At 41.5% G+C, this 27,864-nt stretch overlaps 2 protein-coding genes across 3 annotated transcripts in view; one reads left to right on the plus strand and one right to left on the minus strand.

Moving 5' to 3' along the window:
* polb (polymerase (DNA directed), beta) overlaps nt 1-2,083 on the plus strand; it is a 115,092-nt gene extending 113,009 nt beyond the window's left edge. For both annotated transcript variants that reach the window (XM_048523111.2, XM_048523112.2), the window contains one exon: nt 1,728-2,083. In XM_048523111.2, the coding sequence (XP_048379068.1) occupies nt 1,728-1,822 (95 nt within the window). In that variant the 3' untranslated portion in view covers nt 1,823-2,083. The remainder of the gene's footprint in view (nt 1-1,727) is intronic.
* Nucleotides 2,084-2,142: 59 nt separating this feature from the next.
* LOC125448119 (dickkopf-related protein 4-like) lies at nt 2,143-27,829 on the minus strand. The gene is made up of 4 exons (XM_048523171.2): nt 27,574-27,829; nt 21,733-21,883; nt 15,141-15,308; nt 2,143-5,978 (listed from the first exon to the last, which is right to left on the minus strand). Exons 1-4 carry the CDS (start codon nt 27,691-27,693, stop codon nt 5,725-5,727), a joined length of 693 nt encoding a protein of 230 aa, XP_048379128.1. The 5' UTR covers nt 27,694-27,829; the 3' UTR covers nt 2,143-5,724.
* Between the last annotated feature and the right edge of the window lie 35 nt (nt 27,830-27,864).

Consider the following 27,864-nt stretch of genomic DNA (forward strand, 5'->3'; position numbering starts at 1 on the left):
GCATTTTGAAACACTTTTAAAGGATGTGAAAGTAATCCAGTCAACTTTAGTTGCCACTAACTATATAGCTAGAGTTCTGCATCAAGATTTTGGGACTGCAAGCTCTGAGGCAGCAAAGGCTGCCATATAACTTGGACTAGAGACTCATGTCAGCGATTGGGCGCTTTTCTGATGGTGGGCATGATGTAACAGAAAGATCTTTTGAGGCCTGATGCCTGATGCAAACAAACATGCCTGCAGTTTAAAAATTCCCACCCTGCTCAACCTTTCTCCTGGTTGAAGTCCACCCCAGCCTCCTCTTGTTGTATCCTGCAAAAAGCACAATGTCTGAATGTTTTTTATTCTCACCCAATGTTCATAGTTTCCCAAAAGGCTCATTGAGCAACTTTCACAATGGAAAATGGGGTGCTGTACTTTACTCAAAAATAAAAGCAAAATCATGCAGATGCTGGAGGACTGAAATGAAACCATAAATTGCTGGAGAAACTTAGCAAATCTGGCAGCATTTTGGAAACAAACAGTTAACATTTCGAGTCCAATATGACACTTTTTCAAATGGTACATCTCTCCTCAGCTGCTGCCAAACCCACTGGTCTACTCCAGCAATTCTGTTTTATTTTCTATGAAGTCTAGCCTTGCAGGGTCATTTGAAGCAGCTCTAACTTTTGCTTTGGCTGGAATGGACCAGAGGCTGATCAAATTGGGAATTGAACTGGAGGTCTAGTAGCCCCCACTTTGGCTATTACGTTATCACATTGAGCAATTAGGCAGCTCTATGACACATCATTCAGGTTATTTTTAAGCTGTGACGGAGTATCAACAAAACTTTCTTGTTTGTTTTTTTAAGCCTTGACTGATTCCTAGCTGTGATTTGATTTTGCAACAACGTATAATTCCTGAGTGGAGGATTGAGCCTGCTGTTCCTGAACTGAGTTCTTGATGATAGTATTATTTCTCTGGATCTTGCGATTCTGGACACATCAGGGCAAAATTCACAGTGATATGTTCAAGTTAAAATCCTTGGCAGCAAGAATTAATGACTTAATTTTGCTCTGCTTCATGTTGCACTGGACTTCTGCACATCAGCAGTGTGACGTTGCAAATATGTAGCTGAAGCTCTTCAGAAAAATTTAACTTCTGTAATCATTCCTGTTCTTTGACTTACTATCAGTCTTCTGCAAGAAGTTTTTTTTTGAATCAGAACAATCTCTGCTTGCAAGTGGTAAATTGACAGATTGAAGGCATCCTTGTATATGTGAACTGTTTTCTTACAGTTCTCTCATCCGTTTTAGATAAATGGATCCACTATCCCCGCACCCTTGGTGGTGTATCCAGTGGCTAACAGTACCCTTAAGAGGAAAAAGTATTATGACCTAATTAGTCTTAGTAACACTAAAGACTTGCTGGAATTGAGGGTGAAGTCTGTGTCACCAAAGTAGTTTCTCTTTTGAGTTCACACTCTGGCTTTTTAAGACCATAAAACCTCAGAGCAGAAGTTGGCCATTTAACCCAGTGAGTCTGCTGTGCCATTCAGTGATATCATGGCTGACCTGATAATCCTCATCTCTAATTTCCTGCCTTTTCCCCCAACCCTTGATTCTCTTGCTTAATAAACTTATACTATCTCCACCTGAATATTAAAAATGGATCTTCACCTTCATTCTAAATTGATTTTATCTGTAGAATTGTGTCTGTATCCTTAACAGCCTATTGTTTGTTAACTGCAGGAATGCCAGGAGAACCGCTGCCTGTTGAAAGTGAAAAGGACATCTTTGATTACATTGACTGGCAATACCGAGAGCCACAAGAGCGAAGTGAGTGAGTGTCACTGAGGATTACCCTGAGAACCTCTTTACATGAAAAATACTCTGAAGTTCTGTAGGAATAAGAATACAGTGAGTCCTGATAAATGTAGAGCTAGTTAAAACATTCATAAGAATTTCTCGATTTGCTTGCTAAATAACTTTGTGTCCCCACAAATGTGATTGGTATATTATGCATGAAGTTTGAATGTATTTGTAGAGAAGACCATCTTTCGATAAAGTACTGTGCAGTAATATCAATAAACCATTTTGTAGATTCATTGTCGCATTTAATAATGAATAAAAAATAGAATATTAAATACAAAAAAATGCACATGATTATTCAATACTGTTTGTAAAAGTAGTGAAACCAATGGGCTGCTCATATATGATCTTAAAGAACACAAGCCACAGCAACTTTCACTATTGGACCTTCTTGAACGCTAATCTAATTGTAGTGATACTTTCCAAACATGATACCCTCTCGTTCCAAAGTATAGTATTCGCGAACGGCTTGGAAAGCAAACAAAAAACTGTACAAATCTGAGTGGCCTACATTTTGGCAACCTCATGTAATGTTCAATATAAATTTGGTAAAAGCTTCATAAACATTAACTTCAGTGGCTGTGTATGTAATTCACAGCTTTTACATTTATGGCATGCTCATGAACAGAGGGTAACACTACACTCCCATTAGGTTTTCTCTAGCAATAAATTTGCACAAGTTGTGAATGCTACAAGTTCTCTGCAACAGGTCCTGGGACACAGCTTCTAAACTGTTGGTACAAATGCTGTGCAATTCACTTGACAAGTGTGGCATCTGTTTTAGTGCACTGTGCTGTCTCTAAGATAAATTACTTAATCTGTTCCTTAAAATACAGCAAACATTCACTGCAATGAGCAAAAGATTAAGTAGTTCAGATTTGAAGAAAAAATTGCTGTCTGATATTTTTCGAGCAGAATTGCAGACTTAATTTCAGAATATACACTAAGTTTTGATTTTTTTGTATGCATTTTGCTGTTGCAATGCAGTCAGCACACAGAATTGATAATTAAGTTATCAGTGTCGGAGTAAGTAAAGAAAGAATAAATAGGTAAGTTACTGTTCTGTTATCAGAATGAAAAATGATCCTAACACAGCTGATCTTAGATTTATAATATGATTAGCAATAAATAAATAAGAACAAGCACTTTGAATAAAATGAGAGCACTTTCAACGACAGTAAATTTTTTTTTGGGTTTGGAATATCATCAGCTATGTCACTGGGATTTGAAGCTGAAGGACAGCTTGATCTTGAAACCAGCTAAAGTCAGGATTGCCAAGTCTCTATACAAACTGTGAATGTTTCTATCTACCATAAACTGACCATAGTGATGGTAAACAGTAAAAGTCTCTATGAGCTCTGTGGCAGGAGATAGTTCTCAAATTTCATGAAGACTGACATGAATAGTTGGCAGCTTTAGAGTATGGGTGGAGAACTCAAGTAAACTACTAAACTGTTGGTTAGCTAATAGTTGTTCTGGTTTAAGTAGTTATTTGTGAATATTTCTGCAGAATTTGCCAAACTGATTCAACATCCTGCAATTTGCTCGTATCATGAGAAGCTTTTACAGAGTTTATCTCATTTCTAAGATATACGGAAGATTGTACATCCAAACATTCTGAAATGTTTCAGAAATGATTGTTTAATATAATACAAAGACTGCCCTTCACTGCAGGAAATTGCTCCAAGACTGCCTTGGAATTTTGGTCGAATTATATTGGTGCTCACCTGAGATGCAGAGTTTTGACTTTGGCAAGGTTAAAACTTTGGAAAAGACTTGGTGAATGATGATGGCGAGGTCCTGCCTAACATGTCATGGCTTTGGTATTTAAGATGGGAAAAGTTATTTTGTAGGCATTTGTTGGAATTTTTACTGTCTCCAGTCTCTGTGCAGAACCTAGCATCGCTTAGTGGCTGCTGATTTTCCCCAGAGTCCAGGACTCCCATCTAGTTCTGTTTGCTTGGGTGGAAGATAAAATGTCAACTTGGCCTGATGGTGCAAAATGGCTTTTCTGAACAATACACATGTCCTGTTGTATTTCAGATCCTTTCTGTGTGCCGACTATACAATATATGTTGTAAGCATTTTCAAACATACATGACATGTTAATTGCATTGTTTTACAATTAATAGAATATTGGATTATATTTGATAGTGGTGAGTCAATCCAACTAAGGAAGCAACCTACTGATTTTTCAATTTTAGACAGCATATAGGCTGTTAACAATACAGACTCTGATCTTTGCATCTATCTCATCAAACAATCATACCAAGGTATTTTGTCTGTGGAGCTTTCGTTATTGCTGCTCAGGGTGTGGCTATATTGAAAGACACATCTAACACTGAACTTTGCATGAAAAGTAGATTACTCTAAAAAAAAATGTACATGATATGATGGAGCAAATGGGTGCAGAAATGTGTTTGCCACATGAAGATATTGGCAGTGTGGAGGGAATGGATTTCCAAATACAAGACATGGAGAGACAAAAAGCTAGCTGGCAGAACCTCTCAAGCTGGCTGCCCAGTGGGGAATATGTACGGTACAACTCGAGGAGCATGAAGCAGAAAGACTTTTCCTGACTTGAAAACCTCTTAAGCGCTACAACCTCAAAGAGGCTTAGGAGGAGGACATTTCATTAGCTCGGGGTGCAGAATGAAGCAGTACAAGGTTACAAGATTTAAAGTTTGGAATATGGACAACAGACTAGAGTGTGAAGAAGAGAAGCTTTTTTGCTGGGTTGATCCTAATTATTTTTGTTGTGATGTCAGTGAAGGATTGTTAATGGAGTTTCAACAAGTTAATCATACAAACTTAAACAATTCGATCTTTAAGTATTTCCTTCAAACGTGTAACCTTGATATCATAACAAAACTAACGTGAAGTGAATGGTAAACAAAGAGAATGATAGTGGAGTGCTTCAACAGAGAATGAACCAAAAAAAAGGTCAGAGTAACTTTCAGACCTCTGCGCAATGTACAATTTCACTGCTTTCCCAATTGTAAAATGTTTTCCAAAAAATCCTAAAATAAATTTATTTTCTTATCTGCAGGGTAAGCTGACAAAAATAACAGCTTACTCTCTCTTAATTGATGATATCTGGGTATGCACAGCATTAACCATTTGTTTTCTCCATGCAAAGGAATCACTAAGCTGTCAGATTGAAGAAAAACATCCTTATAGGAGGCAGAAAATTAAGGGCAGATGATGGTGCAGATATGAAATATAGGCTAGTCAAGATCTGAAAATGAAGGGTGTTGTAGACCTTCACCAGTTCTGATATAATTGCACCTGAAACATGGACTCAGCTTTTTCCAGTTCAGGTACTGACATACTTGAATATTTTCAACATTCATTGCTGTTCAAACACTTAGTGTGTCAAAGTTATTAAAAGCCATTCTCTGCTTCTGCCCTTCCCACGTTTGCTGCCCATTCACAGTTTAGCCTTATGTCATGATAGAAGGGACAAGTCAAGTTTGGAAGATCATAACGTTGGACTGTACAGTCGGACATTTTTCTTAATTCAAATAATCGTAATATTCAGCTTTAATAGACTTGACTGAAACACTGCATCGGTTTGCTCTGCCATATTTGTTCTCTGTTACTTGTCTTTGAAAATGGGGGATCACTTTTGGCCATCAAATGTTTGCATCTAATAATACAATTGAACACATCCAACTAACATTTCTTCCATCACACTCACCACCCTACACTTCAAGTGCTTCACCTCACAAAACTTGTTTAACACTTTTTTGCACCCATTTTGATGCTCAGGTTTCCACATTTTCTGCTTTGATGATTCAATTTTACTTTACTGGTGCAATAGCTGATGCTGTTAATTTGTGCGAGCTGGGGTCTCTCTCTCTCTCTCTGTGTCTTTCTAGACACGTTGGCAGACTCGTAGCCGGGAGTTAGATTGAGATGTGCCTTGGTTTTGATTGCGACAAGCTAAACCTGGGCCACAGTCGCATCGTTGGAAGATCTCCGGTCCTTGTGGGCCTTCTTTGCGACCACGCTTTGAGCAGACTTGCCCCTCTTTCAGTACAGGTCGACAAATCTTTGACCAGAAGTGACGAGCACAGCACAGTCCAGCAGAGCAGTCTGAGGTTCGCAAGCATGTCTCTCCTTCTAACCCTGAAACACAGAGAGTAAGACTTATTTATTCTAATATCCATTATGCTCTTCTGATTGGAAGAAATCTTCATCTGTTTGCTCACTGCATTTTTTTCTCTGAATATTCTTTGAGCCACCAAAGTTGTCGCCTCATTATGACATTTGGTTTGAAACTCTGTTTAGAATAATACACAAGACATCTTCAACCCCTCTCAAATGATAATCCAATAGTTCAGAATTCCTGTTATCTTAAAATTCCAAATTAATTCTCAATTAATTTCACCTTTATTTTTCTACAGTAAATTTCTGATATTAAAGAAAAGATCCGCTTTGATGTTGTTCTTTCTTAACAAAAATAGGTTGTAAGTTCTGCTTCAAATATAAATCTTTGCCAAACTTAAGCATGTATATGCTTCAAGAATGTGATACAAAGCACCCACTTGGAAGTGAGACTGACTTATTTTGTTTCTTTAAATGAATGTCGTAAGCAAGCCTTCATTAATTTAAACTGTTTTCAATTGTTGTCATTGTCATATGAAATTCATTCCAAATGTTCACCCCATATTTACACCTCTGAGTAATATTTTCAGCCTCTCTTTCTGTTTATTCTAGTGAGATTGGAAATAACTGCTTCATGAACATGCTAGCAAGTACCCAGGAGAAGAAATCTTCACAAACTCATTCACAGCATCACAGAAGAATTCTTATTGTGTGATTAGGTCATCCCAAAACTGTGAAAGAGCTGGTGTCTCAAATGTGCTTGCAACATTCTACAGCAAGGAAAATAGTTTAAATACTGATCATAAAGTAAAAAGCAAGGCTCCACAATTAAGTATGCATTGCAAAATGGAGAAGTAAGAACAGTTTAATCATATCTGTGTTGATATTTATATTTTGCACAGCTTAAAGAGCAAAAATATGTTTAAACTTTACTGTGATCTTAGTGCTAGTTGGCAGTCATTCAGCATAGACTTTTATTGGTAGATTCAGAGAAGGAGCAATGAGGGTGGACCTCCACTAGCATTAGGTTAATTTGATTTCAGCAGTTGCATGAATATTTAATAAGGACACAAGTGATGGTATGGATGAACAAAGTTAGTAGCCATAAAACATTTGCTGGAACATGGTGCAGTTGGAGCAACACAAAAATGTCAGCTCTTGCATGTGGTTGTACGGTGTTCTAAAGCAGAAATTATAACATTATCCTGGAGTTTCTAAGATCGTCTCCAAGACCTGATAGACCATTTCAAAAGGTAGTTAGTAGTTTTCATACGAACACCATCTTTTCTTAAATAGGTAGATTCACTGGCTGAGGTTTGCGATGAAGTTTAGTCTTTGGAAGTGTGTGCTATTGAAGACTACGTGTTCATTTCAACGTTTTATTTAAACTTGAACTGCTGTTCGTAATGTTAACCAAGATCAAGATGGTCAGGACTAGTTTGAATGCTCATGGGGATCAGAGAGGATTTTTCTAGATTCTTCTACCCAGCAGTTTGGCTGAGCACTATTGTCTTCATGTCAGATTCTCCCTTGCACCTGCTTCTTTCATCTGTCCTGTTAACTCCCACTCTGACTCAATTTTTCTGATAATTTTCTGTTAAGACCCTTGGCACATATTAGTATTGTTAAAGGTGTTGTAGAAAAACAAATTGAGAGTACACAATATTTGTATTAAGCAGGGAATATGCAGTAGAGACTATCCTAATTTCAGATTACTATCCTGTGTTGTTTGATGCGTTTCATCACTTTATTGACAGTATTTCAAAATATGATATTTAATAGTCTCGGGGTAGTGAAATTGGTTTTAATATTATTGAAATAATTAGTTTCATAGGAATCATAGAACATTTACAGGAATAGTGCCAGACGACTGGAGGATAGCAAATGTGGTTCCTCTGTTCAAGAAGGGGAGTAGAGACAACCCTGGTAATTATAGACCAGTGAGCCTTACCTCAGTTGTTGGTAAAGTTCTGGAAAAGGTTATAAGGGACAGGATTTATAATCATCTAGAAAAGAATAAATTGATTAGGGATAGTCAGCACGGTTTTGTGAAGGGAAGATTGTGCCTCGCGAACCTTATTGAGTTCTTTGAGAAGGTGACCAAACAGGTAGATGAGAGTAAACCGGTTGATGTGGTGTATTTGGATTTCAACAAGGTGTTCAATAAGGTTCCCCACAGTAGGCTATTGTACAAAATGCGGAGGAATGGAATTGTGGGAGATATAGCAGTTTTGATCAGAAATTGGCTTGCTGAAAGAAGACAGAGGGTGGTAGTTTATGGGAAATGTTCATCCTGAAGACCAGTTACTAGTGTTGTACCGCAAGGGTCGGTGTTGGGTCCACTGCTGTTTGTCATTTTTATAAATGACCTGGACGAGGGCGTAGAAGGATGGGTTAGTAAATTTGCAGACAACACTAAGGTTGGTGGATGATAAAATGTGAGGCTGGATGAACACAGCAGGCCAAGCAGCATCTCAGGAGCACAAAAGCTGACGTATCGGGCCTAGACCCTTCATCAGAGAGGGGGATGGGAAGACGGAACTGGAATAAATAGGGAGAGAGGGGGAGGCGGACCGAAGATGGAGAGTAAAGAAGATAGGTGGAGAGAGTATAGGTGGGGAGGTAGGGAGGGGATAGGTCAGTCCAGGGAAGACGGACAGGTCAAGGAGGTGGGATGAGGTTAGTAGGTAAATGGGGGTGCGGCTTGGGGTGGGAGGAAGGGATGGGTGGGAGGAAGAACCGGTCAGGGAGGCAGAGACAGGTTGGACTGGTTTTGGGATGCAGTGGGTGGGGGGGAAGAGCTGGGCTGGTTGTGTGGTGCAGTGGGGGGAGGGGACGAACTGGGCTGGTTTAGAGATGCAGTAGGGGAAGGGGAGATTTTGAAACTGGTGAAGTCCACATTGATACCATTAGGCTGCAGGGTTCCCAGGCGGAATATGAGTTGCTGTTCCTGCAACCTTCGGGTGGCATCATTGTGGCACTGCAGGAGGCCCATGATGGACATGTCATCTAGAGAATGGGAGGGGGAGTGGAAATGGTTTGCGACTGGGAGGTGCAGTTGTTTGTTGCGAACTGAGCGGAGGTGTTCTGCAAAGCGGTCTCCAAGCCTCCGCTTGGTTTCCCCAATGTAGAGGAAGCCACACCGGGTACAGTGGATGCAGTATACCACATTGGCAGATGTGCAGGTGAACCACTGCTTAATGTGGAATGTCATCTTGGGGCCTGGGATAGGGGTGAGGGAGGAGGTGTGGGGGCAAGTGTAGCATTTCCTGCGGTTGCAGGGGAAGGTGCCGGGTGTGGTGGGGTTGGAGGGCAGTGTGGAGCGAACAAGGGAGTCACGGAGAGAGTGGTCTCTCCAGAAAGCAGACAGTGGTGGGGATGGAAAAATGTCTTGGGTGGTGGGGTCGGATTGTAAATGGCGAAAGTGTCGGAGGATGATGCGTTGTATCTGGAGGTTGGTAGGGTGGTGTGTAAGAACGAGGGGGATCCTCTTAGGGCGGTTGTGGCGGGGGCGGGGTGTGAGGGATGTGTTGCGGGAAATACGGGAGACGCGGTCAAGGGCGTTCCCGATCTCTGTGGGGGGAAGTTGCGGTCCTTGAAGAACTTGGACATCTGGGATGTGCAGGAGTGGAATGCCTCATCGTGGGAGCAGATGCGGCGGAGGTGGAGGAATTGGGAATAGGGGATGGAATTTTTGCAGGAGGATGGGTGGGAGGAGGTGTATTCTAGGTAGCTGTGGGAGTCGGTGGGCTTGAAATGGACATCAGTTACAAGCTGGTTGCCTGAGATGGAGACTGAGAGATCCAGGAAGGTGAGGGATGTGCTGGAGATGGCCCAGGTGAACTGAAGGTTGGGGTGGAAGGTGTTGGTGAAGTGGATGAACTGTTCGAGCTCCTCTGGGGAGCAAGAGGCGGCACCGATACAGTCATCAATGTACCGGAGGAAGAGGTGGGGTTTGGGGCCTGTGTAGGTGCAGAAGAGGGACTGTTCCACGTAACCTACAAAGAGGCAGGCATAGCTGGGGCCCATGCGGGTGCCCATGGCCACCCCCTTAGTCTGTAGGAAGTGTAAGGTCGGTGGAGTTGTGGATAGTGATGAAGGATGCTGTAGGTTGCAGAGACATAGATAAGCTGCAGAGCTGGGCTGAGAGGTGGCAAATGGAGTTTAATGCAGACAAGTGTGAGGTGATGCACTTTGGTAGGTGTAACTGGAAGGCAAAGTACTGGGCTAATGGTAAGATTCTTGGTAGTGTAGATGAGCAGAGAGATCTCGGTGTCCATGTACACAGATTCTTGAAAGTTGCCACCCAGGTTGACAGGGCTGTTAAGTAGGCAAACAGTGTTTTAGCTTTTATTAATAGAGGGATCGAGTTCCGGAACCAAGAGGTTATGCTGCAGCTGTACAAAACTCTGGTGCGGCCGCACTTGGAGTATCGTGTACAGTTCTGGTCACCGCATTATAAGAAGGATGTGGAAGCTTTGGAAAGGGTGCAGAGGAGATTTACTAGGATGTTGTCTGGTCTGGAGGGAAGATCTTACGAGGAAAGGCTGAGGGACTTGAGGCTGTTTTCATTAGAGAGAAGAAGGTTGAGAGAGGTGACTTAATTGAAACATATAAAATAATCGGAAGGTTAGATAGGGTGGATAGGGAGAGCCTTTTTCCTGGGATGCTGATGGCAAGCACGAGGGGGCATAGCTTTAAATTGAGGGGTGAAAGATATAGGACAGATGTCAGAGGTAGTTTCTTTGCTAAGAGAGTAGTAAGGGAATGGAACGCTTTGCCTGCAACGGTAGTAGATTCGCCAACTTTAGGCACATTTAAGTCGTCATTGGATAAGCATATGGACGTACATGGAATAGCGTAGGTTAGATGGGCTTCAGATTGGTATGACAGGTCGGCACAACATCGAGGGCCAAAGGGCCTGTACTGTGCTGTAATGTTCTATGTTCTGTTTCTGACAAAAATAGAGGCAGGTCAGATCATCATGTCCAAGCCAGTCCACTAAGTGTCCCAACCATTCCTATCTTCCCACATTTGGCATGTCATCCCATAGATCATGTCTCTTTAAGTAAACATTTAAAACATACGTTTTATGTTAGGATAGGAAAGCTTTGTTTTTAGGCAAAAGAATGATCAGAAACAGACAATGGGAACATTCCCATTTTTGATTAAATATGTAGCCAAGTTTCATTCAGGTTTGATATTGATTCCATACCTGTAACTTACTTTTACCAATCAATATCTGGACAACCGATCATAAGACTGAGGGATTTATCTGAGTATTCTTGAGATTTTTCACTATAAACTGGTGATTAGTATCTTGTGCCACCACATCATTATTATCTTTACCAGGAGGTGGATTACATATTTGATGTTAAATGGATCAGATTGAGTCTTGGGTCAAAAAGGAGCATACAATTTACTTAACAGAGGAGATGTAAATGGACAGTACCTAAATCAACTTTGTGTATTCACGGTAATGTACCAACATTACTGCCTATTTTGTTTTTTAATTTGGAAAGATCACTAAGTTATTATTTAACACGACTTACTCCCAAATAGTTGCTAATCAGATTTGTCCAGACGGTTTGCTGACTGACAATCTGGTTCAAGCACCTGCACTTAAATTCTATGTCTGAGACTACTGGCTGCAAAGCTTTGAGACAACCATTGATGCTGTTCCTGCTCAATGACCTCGGACATTGCTGTCAGTTAGCTTTGTCATCCCAGGCTTGCCTTGCTTATTGAACATATTTTGAGATCTTTGGAAAACCTATTGGAAAAAAGTTGCAAACAAACTGACGTACTTTTCATTACATAGATCAGCTGCTATTTCACAGTATCAAAGCCTCACAATGTTTACTGAATCCTCATGGTTCAGAAGCTTCAAAATAAAAAGCTTGGCTATTTAAACACAAGCATGAAGCAAAAAGGGTCAGATTGTACAATTGCTTATTGCAAATTATTGTGCAGAACCTTTGTACTTCTGAGAAATATATCTGATGAAACTAATCTGTAAAAATATTTTACATTTGGGCAAAGGCTTTGGGAGTACAATTGAGAACCAAGCAAAAGCTTATGCTGTCTGTTGTGAGATGTTTCATAATTTCCCAATTAGTTATTTCTTTCCAAATCTGGTGAGGAGGCAAAGAAGTGAAATGGTGACATAAGTAACTGAGAAGACATCTTCCATTTTGCACTGCCCTTTGTCACGAACAGATTTTAGTATTGTGATCAGATGGAATTGGAAAATAAATGCACCAGGTTGGCTCTTCATAAATGTATGTAGGGAACCTGGCACACAGTTTGAGGATTGTTCATGCATGTTCCATCTGATTATCTTGCAGAGGGTAATGACTCCCAAGTGCAGTGATGGTTACATTAATAAAGTGCCTGATTTTAAACCCTACAATTTAGCACGTGGGAAGACGTCAAGAGAATTCACTATACTCCAAAAGCAAACTTTCCACATGTTTAAGAAATTACAAACTTGTGGCATTAATTCACAAGATGTATTTATAACCTTGTGGCTTCAGGCTGGTTTCTCTAGCGTTTTGCAGTAAGCAATCCTTTGCTTTATGTTAAATCTATTTGAGATGCAGTAGCTATGCCATTTAATTTTTGTCATGCAATTGTTAACCTAATTTCTAATTTTCAAAGATAGTAGGAACTGCCGATGCTGGAGAATCTGAGATAACATGGTGTGAAACTGGATGAACATAGCAGGCCAAGCAGCATCAGAGGAGCAGGAAGGCTGATGTTTTGGATCAGTTTTTCTGAAGAAGGGTCTCGACCCGAAACATCAGCCTTCCTGCTCCTCTGATGCTACTTGGCCTGCTGTGTTCATCCAGCTTCACACTGTTATCTCTAATTTTCAAATTTGGTTTTTATTTTAAGTTTCCCAAATTCCTCTCTTAAAAGGTGCTAACTGTTGTGAGTGGACAGTCCCATTGTCCCAGTATCCACAAATTTTCATCCAAATAGTCTTTCTTCATCTGTGACCCTAGGAAGTTTATGTTGACAGGCTATTCAGCTGCATCACAGTTAAGCCAGTCCAGTTCACTCCTGATATTCCCATCTGAGCCATTTTGTTTTTCCTACCTCCTCATTTGGTCGCTTAAACGTCATTAATCTCCCTGCCGCACAAGAGGAATTTTCTTGCTGACAGATCTTTGTTGAGGAATGGAAGAGGAACACGTAGTGAATTGTTATTTATTTCTGCTCCCTTACCAGAGAATCATCCCTGCTCCATTTGCAAGAGCATAAAAAACAGGATATCACTAGGCACACTAGCCTGTGTAGTTCTCCAGTACTGGGCGAGCCATTCCCGAGACAACCTGCATTACCTCCAGATCCGTACTGTTCCTTCCTCCTTGTATTAGGAAGGAAGAAATTTCCTCGGCTTAATTTAGTCTGGTAAAATTATAAAATCAACTCAAAGTATTTTTATAATTTTGCTACATCTAAAGAGTCCTCTGCCTCCTCAGACCCAGCCACAGTTCCAAAATGCCTACTTTTCCATTCCTTGATTTGAAGAATTTACAATTCAGTTCTTCAAACCAGCCATTTCTTGCTTGAAATATCTACCCTGATCCTTCTCCATACCCTTTGAGCTTCATACTCTATTATTCATGATAAATGTTTTGTCCTGCTCTTTAAAAATCTTCTGTGGTGAGATCCACAGATACTTGACAGTGTTGTTCACTGTGGGTAGCAATGATAACTGAGACTCCAAGCATTGTACTTAAATCTGCCAGCCCTGTGAGCTATTAAACTGGGATGTGTAAAACCCAAAAAAAATTATGTTTCTTGGCACTTATAATTGCGAAAAGATTGAAACCAAATTACATCTTTAGCAATGAAAGAGCTGAAGAGGATTTGTTTTCCACAGCTATAAAAATGAATTGCTTGGGCTCTGATACAAGCCAGATTGTAAGTAATTAGAAGCCCATTGCCATTAAGTATTATAATTTCAGACAACCAGAGGGAGATCACTTAATGTAAAGCTGTGGTATAATTCAGGTGTAAGTCTTATTTTAGTGGTATTATCTTTGCCTCTGTGTCAGAAAGTTGTGGGTTCAAGCTCCACTCTTTAAAAACTTGAGCACATAATTTCAGCCCATGCTTTAATGACACAGCAAGAGTGTGCTGCACTGCTGGTGGTGATTTCTTTAGAAAGAGAAATTTCTGCACTGATGTATTGCCTGATGTTCAGTTACAAATTTTAGAAGCTTTAAAAGGTTTTAATTTGATGTCACATTTGTTCATGAGAATATTGATGGAAAAGTGACAGTAATCGCAGTTTGTCGACCAATCATGTAATTCTGTCATTGCCAAGCCTGAACATAAGATGATGACGAATCCTACCGAATGATATATTTTTGCTTAAATCACTTGATTAAAAAAAAACTATCTGAAACCTTAATGTAGTAAAGAAGTAAAGCAAGCTGTGAGTATTATTTTTGTGCACTCGTGGAGAAGCATTTCTGTTGGTTGGTGGTTAAATGTTGCTGAACATAGGTTGTATGGAAATCAGCCCACCCTTCTTCTGTTCATTGATCTAAGCTCAGCTTTTTGGGAAGTTTTTTGTCTCTGCAAATTCTAAAGGACTGAAACCAATCATCACTGTCATGATGAAATGTTAAGTGGGAAAGAAACCAGCCTAACCAATTTGACCTGCAAATGTGGATGTAGGAGATTGCAATGTTCAGAAATCACTAGCCATCCTGGAATGAAATTGGATCTCAGAGCAACCATGAACCATTTTCTCGTGGAAAAGGTTGAAGAGGCTAAACTGCATCCTTTTGTTTCCAAACTCCAGTTAGTGATGCAGTTAGACTCTGAACATAGAACTGTGGGTTAAAGGGGCACAGTCAACATTTTTTTGGTACAGAACCAACATCACTTTTTAAATCCAATATTTTCCTCACGACTTGACTCCAAACAGTGAATGTTTCTATTAAATCATGCATACTTCATTGGAGATAAGCCTTGTTAGTTTGTGCAGAGTGAAAGAATTCCCTGCTGTGGTCATTGATTAAGTTCATTTACTTATTTTAAGTAGCTGCAGTTTAGTATGATTATTCGGCCACTGGGTTTCTAGTGTGAAGTACAGTAAAACCCAGACAATACAGAAATGGCTGAAATCAAAACTGGGCAGCCTTCGCTGGTCACACCACTTACCTTTCCTTATTTGTGGTTTGTCGAGCTTTTCTTTTTGATTTTTCCGTCGAGTCTCCTTTATTTTTTGAGTCTTGGGTTTCTTTGCCTTTTTGCCACCTTTTGTTTTCTCAGGTTGTGTAGCCTCAGATGGCTTTTCTGCAATCTGCCCTTCTGTTCGTGTGCATACATCTAAAAGAGAGAGAACAAAAGAGTTGTCTGTCAGAAATTGCCAACAACACCCCACCCCCACCTCAACCCCACACCTTCCCTAGGGATCAATCTTCCCAAACAATTTCAGTACTTCACCATGAATTGCGTTCATAAGATGGAAAGGCTTTTAAAACAAACTTTATTGTGTGACACTTAACAGTGGTAGGTGTAGATTTACGCAGGATACAGCTGTATAAAAGCAGTGCCTCAGGCTAGTCGAGGGTGAGGGGAAGCAGTTAAGATTAAAGATACTTTTCAAAGGTGTACTTCTGAGCAGATTTCTGATGAAACATGAGTTGAGTTAAAGATTCTTAACTTCATACAGAACTCAACTTCATAAGAGGAGACAGCTAATTTCCTGTTGGATGAGGAACCACATTGCCTGCAATTCTTGCAGGCAGTTATTGCAAGTTTGTAGCCAGATCCTTGATGGTTAAACATACTGAGGAATACTTTCCACATAGCAGCTTTCATTTCCCTTTTTTTTCCAACACACTTTCCCAGTCAGAAGGCCACCTTCATAACGTGCCCTCTAATGTAGCAGCTAGTCGCTATGATCATTCTTTTCATTAGTTTTCTTTTTAATCCTCTTGAGCATCCTAACTCATCCGATACACTTTTTTTTCCCTCCTTTTAAATCACTGCTTCCCAAATGTTTAAACTTCTTAAATTCTTCAGAGTTTCTTTCCTCCGAGAGTCTGGATTTAAATTTGACAGTTACCATATTCCAAGGAAGACAGTGTTACCAAAGAGATGAGCCATGCTGAATGAAAAACCACCAGAGGCAGTAGGACCAGCAAAACTTGAAGGTAAACCAGCAGAGATAATGGGAACTGCAGATGCTGGAGAATCCAAGATAACAAAGTGTGGAGCTGGATGAACACAGCAGGCCAAGCAGCATCTCAGGAGCACAAAAGCTGACGTTTCGGGCCTAGGCTCTCTGATGAAGGGTCTAGACCTGAAACGTCAGCTTTTGTGCTCCTGAGATGCTGCTTGGCCTGCTGTGTTTATCCAGCTCCACACTTTGTTATCTAAGGTAAACCAGCATGTTGTCATAATATTTTCTCTCTCTCTCAGCCTCTGTCCATACCACTCCCACTCCCATCCCTCTCTCTCGCGCCCCCCCCCCCCACCCAAGTTACAACCCAACATCACCCTTGTCTCCCATGGGTAGTCTGCACCAGAAGAAAGTGTAAACACATTGTGAAAAGTTTGGGTAAATGTTAGGGTGAACCCAAGACTTTATAATGCATATGATGTCAAATTTATTATTTTTAAATATCTTGGGCAGAATTTTAGCAGCATCTGAGCTTTGTGGGTGAGATTTGTGACAAAGCCAGATGAGAAATGCGGCAGCGCCTATATCACTGTCAGGAGCTTCATTTTTTATGATTTTCGAGGCAGTGTGGTGAATAAATGGGGAGAGGTGAGTTGTCAATTAAGGGGGATTGTAGCTTGTTAAACAACCGTGCAGGACGACTCTGTATTCATTGTGGTTGTCTAGGTACACAACAGGTTTTTGACGATGGCGTGGGTGCAAGTCTGCTGATCTTTTAGTGGATAACCAGCAAATGGCAAGTTGTTCGGAGAACCGATTATGGTAAGATAGGACTAAAAGTGGATGAGAAGGATCCTGTGGGGCCAAGGTACTAAATTAATGAAGAACTCTTGGTGAGATATAGTGGAATGTCCTGCTGGGCCTTATAGTGAGAGTCCCCCCAAAACCGTGACTCAACTCACATGAGTCCAAAAAAAAGTAAAATTCAGCCCCTCATATCATACTCATCCCTCAGTTTGCTTAGAGATTTCAAAATTATACACAATTAATACATTGTATGATATATTTGCAAAACCTAACTTTCTGTGCCATGGCTGAAACATCCAGAATTTCATTTTTCTGTTGTGTCTAGTGTTTGAAGCTATTGCCATCTTTCACTTATATCTCCTGGAAAAAATATAGGCATAATGGTCACAAAGTATGTCCTTGTAAGTAATTGTTCCTATGAATGGAATAGTGAAAGAAGACAGTTAATCGGAATTTAGCAAGCTAAGATTCATGTTTTAAAAGACAAGTTCGCTCCTTACTGTCTGTTCTATTTTAAAGTTTTAAATTATTACAGACTGTGTCACTCCCTACAGCACAGTACAGCTGTATCCTGCAGATGTAGATGTTGCCATCCATCAAGTTTTAGTAACATATCGATGCTGTTTTAACGAATTAATTCTGTCCCCATTGAAAGCTTTGACTCCTTGGGAACACAGTACAATAGGAGAACGGCAAATGCTTTGTTCAAATCTCACAAGGTTGATTGCTCCATTTCTTTGTCTGAAGAACCAGAGCCAACAGTAATATTATCGTTCCACCCTGGCTGAGATGAGCGAGTTTATTTGGGATCAAAGTTGGCACCTTCCCAGAATGTATATTTATCTCTGGTTGCATGACTCCTGGAATGTTCAGTCTTGCCAGCACTATGTTGAGAAAAGACTGACTGCTACGCACTCGATTTTTTTAAAAAAATTCCACTTATGCATTCTTCTTGACAAAAACCTATTTCTGACTCTGAAAGATGTGTCTTGGTTGGCGATGAATAGCTTAGAGAAGAGTGTTCTGAGGATTAACATCGACCACTTAATTGTTCCAGCCAGATGTGTGCTATGGCTGCAATAGCAGGTCAAATGCTGGGAATTATATGTGTAACTCAGCTACTGACTTCCCAAAGCCTGTCTACCACCTACAAGACACATGTTAGGAATATGATTGATTACTCCATTATTGTTTGAATGAATGCATCTCCAAATACGCTGAAGAAGCTTGACACCATCCAGAGCACAGTAGCTCACTTGATTGGCACCCACCTTAAACGTTCACTGTCTCCACCACCAATACATGGTGGTTTACAGAGACACACATGTGCTCGCTCACTCAGTCACTCTCACCCACAGTCTCATGCACACGCTGTCCTGCTCTCTCGTTTGTTCACTCACTGTTTGGAACAACATCTCTTTTCCTTCATTATTGTTTATTCCAAAATCTCGAACTCAGTTCCCAACAGCATTGTGGGTGTAGCACATTGCAAAGACCACAGTGGTTCAAGAAAACAGCTCATCACCGCCTACTCATGGGCAATTTAGGAAACAGAATAAATTTTGGAGTTTCCCATGAGCAATGTTTTAAAAAGAAAACACACAGTGAAATTTCTAAGAATGGGAGCTGGATTTGCAAATTGCTTTTTTGTTAAATCAACCAAACTGGGGACATAAATCCCACAACTAGACAAAGAAACACAATAGAAACACAGAGATAACAAAGCGTGGAGCTGGATGAACACAGCAGGCCAAGCAGGATCATAGGAGCAGGAAAGCTGACGTTTCGGGCCTAGACCCTTCTTCAGACTTTAGCTTTCCTGCTCCTATGATCCTGCTTGGCCTGCTGTGTTCATTCAGCTCTACATCTTGTTATCACAGTAGAAACACATACATCTTCCCCTTTGCTGAGCCGGTGTAGCTCCAGCATCATTGGAAGGACAGTTCTGTGTGACTGGAGGTGGGTTAATAGTACAGTGTTCCTTCACTAACAGAAAGGCTGTACTAAGGCAATATAACACTAATACAAGTGGGGACAGTATTAAGTATCAGCTCAGCAATACAAAGAGAACTCTGCAATGTCTGGGGACAATACTGAGGGAATACTGCAAAGTTTGAAAGCTGGACTCACAGAGTAAGCTTGAGACACTTATTGGACTGTACATAACATACTGTATTCAGCAGTTGTCATGGACCTAACTGCACACTTAGATTGACTTTGATTTCAGCTTCTACCTCTTTGAGCTCGATGAAGAACTCTTGAAAATCATTCTTAGTTTGCCTACTTCAAAGGTACACATCACAGCAAAGACCTCATGAGGTATCAATTCTTGAATCCTTTGAAAACAGTCAATTCATGTAAATAGCTACTTACTTCAAAGATACTTCTCTCAATCAAGATTTCCTTACTTGTCTGCTTTGGAATAAGTTTGTTCACCATTTATCTTCCTATCCTGTAATTAATTGCTCTCCTCTGCTTCTGAAGGAAGTTATCCTTCAACCAGTCATGGCCAACATTGTCACAGTCACTTATTTTCTTGCATAATAGTTTCTTATTCGTAATAAACTAAGATTTGAAGCAGAAGATTAGACAAGCGTCCTTCTTTGCACTTCATTGCTGGCATTGAATAACCATTGCTTTAGGGCACAGTGAAAATCTGTTATTAATCCATGACTCTGCAAGATGCTTAACAATGGCCATTTACACATTGGCAGTCTGAAAGGCAGGTTTTCCAGAGGATGTGCTTCAATGTCAAGGAACAGTGGGTTAAATACGTTCTGGACGCTGGGGAAAATGCTTTTCCATGTTTACAGTGAATGTTTGTATTTGCAGCCACTCCTTAGTTTTTTGGAGGGGCTGCTGCGAAATTTTTGGTTGCATTTCAGCTGAATGCTCCTGATCTGTGGGCACCCCATGCAGATGGTTTGGCAGGGCAGGTCAGAGGGTGTCTTGTAGGTTTGTCCCTGGGCTTGACCAACGTGGCCTTTAACAGGATCAAACAGCAGGCTGTGGAGGAGTCATTCTAACTAACTGCCCGCCCCTTTTTTTTGCATTTACATCCGCATTCGGATCCACAGAGAATGAGCGGTGTCCACTGGCACCATAGAGGCCTTTTAGAGACTGGTGAGCACTGCAGGGGCTGGAGTGCATTATTACTGCGGACAATGATATTTTGTTAACCACTAGTTTGTATTTTGGTTGCAGTGGCAAACATGGCCGTTTAACCAGGTTTTAAGCCTGATTTTTAAAAAGCCAGAAGCAGTGCTGAGTGAGTGTTAAACCAAAGAGCTTCATTTATTGTTGTGATATCATTGTACAATTTTTCAGGGATGTTTCTGGTCTGTCTCTCCTTCACCTGTGTAAGGAGTAGATTTTGCATCTCTACGTACCTTTTCATTCCATTCTCCTTTTGCCTGCTACCCACTGTTGTTTGAGTCACTATGTTTTATTTGCTCCTAAAGAATTCTGTTAAAAGCCAGGGTTATTCCATTGTCCATAGAGCAAGGGAAAGGAACTCCATTAGATGGAAATAGTTATGTCATGTACCACTCCTATGCTGAGCAGGAATTGGAGTAGACTCATAGATGTTTCCAGTGCAGAAGGAGGCCATTTGGCCCATCATGTCTGCAATAGTCAGCAAGGATCTGACTACGCTATTCTCATTTTCCAGTTGTTGGAGGTGATGGGAATACAATCAAATATCTAAATACTGATTAAATCTTTTGAGAGTTTCTGTCTCAACCACCCTATCAGACAGTGAGTTCCAGAGACCCCACCCTCTGAGTGGAAAAAAAATTCTCTTCATTTTTCACTTCGCCTTGTGTTCTATTTAAACGTTTCAATTTTAAACACCTTCTTATAACAGTGCCCTCTCAACCTTTGCTGCTTCAAGGAAAACAACCCCAGCCCCTCCAGTCTTTCTTCATAGTCCACACTGTAGCCCATACAGCATCCAGGTAAATCTCCTTTGTACTCTCTCTTGTGTAATCACATCCTTCTGGTCATCTGGTGCAGTTGTGGCCTAATCAGTATTTTATATAGTCTTCGTATAACGTCCTTTGTTCTTGTATTGTGTGCCTCGATTAATGAATTAATGTACACCAAGATCCTCTTGATCTTCTGTACTTCCCAGAGTCCTCCAGTTTACAGTGTATCATTTGCCTTGTTAGTCCTCCCTCAGTGCATTTTTTGACACTGTTTTTGGGTTGAATTCCATTTGCCATTGCTGTGCTCACCTGACTGGTCCATCTTCTCTCAGTTTACAGCTATCCTCCTCAATATTCGCCACCTGATCAATATTTGTGTCATTAATGTGGGATCAGTGAATATACCCTAACCATTTCATTGACTGCTGGTGAATTTACCTCCATTCACTTTGCTGCAATGACACTGACTTCTACCCATCAGTCTGTGCTGTGTCATTTCAAAAGTAAATCTTGAGCACAATATTGTTAAAGCCATAAAGCCAACCAAAGAGAAGGTGACACTGGATAAAATAGACTGAGCTTTCTGATTTGGGATATGTTAATGCAAATGTGCAAATGCTAAATGGCTATGGTTTCCTCTAGTGTCAAAGTAATGTCTATCAGAAACAGTAGCCATTCAGTTACCCAGTGTGATCCGAAGAGTAAGATTTGTATTTGCACCATGTCGTTTGGAATAATCCAGCTTCACCACTGACTGACTGACTCCTGGGATATGTGCAGTCATTTTGCTTTGGATTCCTTTCAGGCTATAATGTGAAGTGAGCTTACTTCACATCAACTCTGTGAGAAAGCTGTTTGGTAGAATCTCATGTTGCTGCAGTTCAGTCCTTACCATTTAAACAGTGGCTCCCAGAGCAGCACATTTCATCACGTTGGCACTGTCTCCTTAGCCCCCTGCAAGCAGAGCAGATGGGTTGGTCATGATGGGAAGTGAGGCAAAAGCTCCCAGGGCCACAGTCAGGATCTGCCAAGCACCGAGACACCTGAAGAATCAATGAAAAACATCATTGTAGTGAAAAATTAAGACTAGATCAGTGATTAATGCTTGTGGGACATTAACAGTACAAGAAAGGGAGTTGGGGATCCAGCAGTGTAACATTATGAGAGAGTTGGTGTTCACACATTTCCATGCACCCATTCTGTATTTGAAATTTGTAATTTGTAATTACCTGCAGTGAGTCCTCACTGTACATTGTTGTAACCCAACATGATCTGCTTGGTGATAATGGGAACTGCAGATGCTGGAGAATCCAAGATAACAAAGTGTGGAGCTGGATGAACACAGCAGGCCAAGCAGCATCTCAGGAGCACAAAAGCTGATGTTTCGGGCCTAGACCCCTGATGAAGGGTCTAGGCCCGAAACGTCAGCTTTTGTGGCCATGATCTGCTTGGTAACATCTCTTTGCAGTTTGTCATTAATTTTAAGCCAGATGATTGAGCAATCCCTACTCTGTATCAATATGTTCCAGTTCTGGAAATTTTGATGCGGGCACAGGGAGCTTTACTCTGTCCCCATCAAACACTCTAGGACAACAACAGTGCAAGGTTAGACACCATGTCAAGAAGTTTTTCTTTCAATTTAAAAAGAGTGGAAAGTACTTATAGTTTAAAAGAATAGAGGGAGCTTTACTCTGTATCTAACCACATGCTATACCTAAACTGTGAATATCTGATGGGACAATGTCGAGGGAGCTTCGTTGCTACCCTATGCTGTGCCATTCTGGCTCTGAGAGGGCCAAATCACTGGACTGAAAGAAAATTAGCAAGCAGTCAAAATGTTTGCTTCAAGAGTTGATGGTTTTGCTATGAAGTCAAGTTATTGAAATGGGCAGGGGATAATACTGGGCTCATCACATTTTCTGCTCAAGAGTGGAAAAAAGTGTGTATTTCATTCTAGGCTGGGGCTGCTTTCCCTGGACTGTTGGAGGCTGAGGGTTGACCTTCTTGAGGTTTTTAAAATCATGAAATCATTCTTGGCAAAAATAAAATAGATAACTGAGAACAGGAAAATATGAGAATTGCAAAGGATGTCACAACAGTTTCAAAATCAGACTATCAACAGTAGAAAAGACCAATCACTGAGTAATCAGCCCAAAATTCCTGTTGATGTAACAGTTTTTTCTCATTTATATAAATGATTGTATGTGAACATAGGAGGTATGGTTAGTAAGTTTGTAGATAATACCAAAATTCCTGGTGTAGAGGATAGCGAAGAAGGTTACCTCGGAGTACAAGTTGGCCAGTGGGCCAAGGTATGTCAGATGGAGTTTAATTGAGGTAAATATGAGGTGTTACATTTTTGTTAAGGCAAACCAGTCAGGACTTATGGTAGGGTCCTGGCGAGTGTGCCAATCCAAGAGACCTAGGGATACAGATGAATAGTTCTTTGAAGGTGGAATTGCAGGTAGACAGGGTGGTGAAGAACATATTTAGCATGCTTGTCCTCATTGGTCAGTGCGTTTAGTGTTGGAGCTGGGAAGTCATGTTGCGGCTCTACAGGACACGGGTGAGGCCACTTTTAGAATACAGTGTTCAATTGTTGTCTCCCTGCTATGGGAAAGATATTGTTAAACTTGAAAAGGTTCAGAAACTATTTACTGGGATGTTGCAGGGATTGGAGGGTTTGAGCGATAGGGAGAGGCTGAATAGGCTGGGGCTGCTTTCCCTGGAGTGTTGGAGTCTGAGGGTTGACCTTCTTGAGGTTTTTAAAATCATGAGCGGCATGGGTACGGTGAATAGCCAAGGTCTTTTTCTAGGGGAGGGTAGCCTAAAAGTAGAGGGCATAGGTCTTAGCTGGGAGGGGAAAGATTTAAAATAGCTTGCAGGGCAACTTTAAGGAGAGGTTGGTGCGCGTATGGAATGAGCTACTAGAGGAAGTGGTGCAAGCAGATACAATTACACCATTTTAAAGGCATCTGGATGGGTACACGCTGTGCCTGTTTAAAAGACAGTCCACCCAGTGAATCTCGACTTTGTAAGTAATGTTCAACTCAGGACGTACTCAGTTCAACTCAGCTGCTGGTAAAGATCCCACAGCGATACATTGTAAATAGTGCGGCGGCGTTTTTGTTGATAGTTTAACTGTAGCCACTAGGCGGTGCTATTTACCCTTGTGCAACCTAGCCAACTGGAGCCAGTGATATCAGGAACTGCAGATGCTGAAGAATCCGAGATAGCAAGGTGTGGAGCTGGATGAACACAGCAGAAAATTCTGACGAAGGGCCTAGACCCAAAACGTCAGCCTTCCTGCTCCTCTGATGCTGGTTGGCCTGCTGTGTCCATCCAGCTCTACACCTTGTTACAACTGGATCCAGTGCCAGGTTCTAACCACAGCAACTAAATTCATTCAGCTGTTTAACCCTGTTCAGTCAATGTTTCTGGTATTACAAGGACTGGTCAACTTTCGCACGGATTGTGCTCCGAGGAGTTTAACTGCAATGCGTGTGATAAAAAGTGACAACACATGGTACGTTTTGTTAATAGCACATTTGACATGGAGAATCTCATGCTGGGATCAGTCCCGTGTCAGCGAGATCAAAAAGTACCTTTTACTTCTAGCTACGCGATCCCCCTCACAACAAGGGTTTTGACCGGAAGGGATTAAAATAAATGGGGAGTGCATATTATTCTTTAAATCCCGTTAGCCTGTATATTTCTTTTTACCCCAGCTGCGTTGCAATACTAGTTGACCCCTGAGTCGTCGACTTGAAACACAATTTCGTTGAGGTCTGCTCTATGCGAAATGATGCTCTCTGACAATGGAGTGAAGTGAAGAATGTAGAGAACAAACACCAGCATGGACCTTTTTGTGCCAAATTGCTTCTGTCAACGATGCCCGGCGCGATACGCAAACCGTGAAACCAAGTCCGTGTCAACCTGGAGGTGACTCAGGGTTGCACATTGTTGATCGTTCTTGATTTTTAATGGCCATTTCAGCTATTCGATAGGGATAGGACCCAAAGGAGAGATTGGCTTGTGGCTGCTGCTCACTTGCTGCAGAAGATGCTTTTGCTATTCCCCTAGAAATGAGGACTGTGCGATGTCCTGTAGCGGGATTCATGTTGTGCAAGACCGATGTAAAGGCTAAGGGTGAATCTTCACGTAACGTTTATGGAGAGAAACAGAATTGAATAAGGAAGGGATGAGCTGGTGGCATTTCCATACCTATGTTTCTGTACGTTACACAAATGTGAAAAAAAATCAGCTAACTGGAATTTGTCCAAATTGTATTATCCTTACCAATTCTCTTTTCTGGACTGTGTAGCGTCACTTGTGTCATTTGTTCCTCACCTTGCCTCTCTTTCTTGATCCCTTTATTTTTTGTTTCAGCTGTCCCGCACACACAGACACATTGCTCCTTTCTGTTTGGAACACTTTGCCCCCTGCTGTTGGTGTTCTTCATCTCCGCCTCTGTGTGTCTGCCTTTCGCTCGGGCACAAGTACAGAGGATGCTCCCGAGGAGAGGCTGGACAAGTTTTGACCGTTCTCCTTGGAAGAAGAGAGAGCTTCCAGGAGCCTGAATAAAGGTTTTCAAAATTTTCTGCAGCTTTGATTGAGAAGGCACAGAGACCCTCTTGTACCTCTGACAAATGGGCCTAACAACAAGAGGTTATAGATTTGAAACTTATTGACAAAGGATCTAGACTACAAATGTTTTCAGTCAGTTGAAAGGATCTGGAATGTTTTACCGGAGAGATTGGTAGTTTAACTGTAGCCTGTTTGAATGAATAATGTTACGATTGGGCAAGTTTCAAGTTGACGGATAAAAATCAGGAGCAAGGATTTGAGACTAATAATGTTATTTTTGAACCAACATAACCACTGTAGGCTATCCGGCTTTCTGCATGTGCTGGAATTATGGCTATTCGAGCCAATGTGCTACCTGGCGTCAATGACCATAATGGCCACAAGTTCGCTTGGGAATGAGTTACTGGCATCAAAATTGGGAGAGAGCTGAGCCGCTCAACACACCATCTATCCGCTTCACTCAATTTGCTACACTGGCATTTGGGGCTAGTTGCTTCAGTAATTTTAGGAGAAACTTTATCAGCTGGTCAATATCCCATCTACTTCCTTGACGGGGTTGTAGGAATCTCCCCCACAGTGTACCTCGCCTGCTAAGCAACAGTGGAGGATGACCAAGGATGGAGTGGAATACTTAAAAGTTCAACCCATGACTTGTCAAAGTCCAGCCATATACGGTCGGCACCAATAGAATTCTGCCATTCCCAAACTTACCGAAGGTTGTGCAGTATCTCTGTTCCAGTCGGCACTGGACTGAGTTCTTTAGGAACAAGCATAATGTGAAGGTGCTGGTGTTGAACTGGGGCGGACAAGGCCAGAAGTCACTCGACACCAGGTTACAGTCAAGTGAAGTCACCTGACGAATGAGCAGCGCTCGGAAAATTTCAAAAAAACCTGTTGGACTATAACCTGATGTCGTGTGACTTCTGACTTTGAACAATCATCCAGCCACACACATGTACCTCGATCAGACAGCGGCGTATTTGCACAGAAAGGAAATAACTGGAGAGACTTCGTCAGAGTCTCTCATTTATTCCCCCGTTCCTGTTGCATTTCCATTTGGCAGAAATCTTTATCACCATCGCCGCTGTTTTCAGGCCGCAATGTAAGTTTCTTTCCTCATTCCACCACCCTTCTCCCTTTCCGTGCAGTGGCCTGACAAAGAAGCGTTCGGGGAAACAGCACAGTGAGTTTCAAATTGAAATGGAACTCATCCCAAATGCTAAGAATATCTCAACCATCTACTTCAAGCAGAAGACCCATCATCACGATTATGATGAGCAAGCAATGTATATTCTGACACAATTCTCTTTTCATTTTCTCTCCCAATTTTCCAGGCTGATAAGAGAGCAAATATTTTTCTCTCTTTCTGCAAGTGAACTTGAAATTAGTGGGGATTTCCCATTATTACGAGCATGAGAATTCGTCAAAAAGCACAGGAGCATAGGGCTATCAGAATAGTCATTTCACTGAGGGCGAGGCTACACAATGCATTCGGGGTCCCATTGCAGTTAGTATTATCACCGAACAGTCAATATCTCACTGATGCTTCGAGTTCACAACAATTCGAATAGTGCTGTTAGATTAACACAGAATTCAAATTTATGGCCAGTACAAGTGTTGCAGCTCCAGCGAGTGAGTTCCACGCCTGATACCAACTCGGAAACCGAGCAAAACCTCATGCCCATCTCTCAATCGTTTGTTACGTGTCTACCTCAAACTCTACTTCAAGACATCAATTTGAAAAGTCTACATCCTCTATGGTTTCCTCACACACTTGATGTCCTGTCCACCTTGACAGTGGAGATGGGAAGGTTCATCTTGCTGAACTTTCAGTGGAATTAAGTAGGACCTGTTATACCCCACCCACCGCCCAGCCACCTAAATATCCTCCGAATGGCTGCTTCAGATCAGGGCACTCAGCCTTTGTCATTGGTAGGTGGAAAAGTGATGGGGATATCAATTTTTGTCGGCTGAGTTGAGCCACCGCAGAATTGGTCAACTTTAAACCAACTTTAGATCAGTTTTTTTTTCAAAAAATACCTCTTTTGACGCTAAGGTTCGCTGAGTGTCCCACCCATCCTTCCGCTTCCCCTGCACTTGCCCCAGACATCCCGCTGTGTTCCCTCTGGACCGCTGAGAAACTCACCTGCTTTGTCGGACCCTGACCAACCTCGGTGGAGCTCCTGATGTTGTTTGAGTCCAGCACCAATGCACTGAGGTTACAATAGAGGCAAGACAGGAGCAAGAGGACCACTGCACAGCCCATGGTGTCCAAAGTGGTTGCAGAGAAACCAGTAACAATTGTAGCAGGTCGCAAGAAGGCACTTTAACGCAGTTGGAGACCAGTCCCCCTCGAAGTGCCTGTCTCTTTTATTCTGTCTCTTAGGGAGATAACCGTTTCTTATAACCCTGCAGCTCACTCCCTCTCTGACGTGTG

This window comes from Stegostoma tigrinum, chromosome 40 (genome assembly GCF_030684315.1).
Source record: "Stegostoma tigrinum isolate sSteTig4 chromosome 40, sSteTig4.hap1, whole genome shotgun sequence".
NCBI classification, from domain to species: domain Eukaryota; kingdom Metazoa; phylum Chordata; class Chondrichthyes; order Orectolobiformes; family Stegostomatidae; genus Stegostoma; species Stegostoma tigrinum.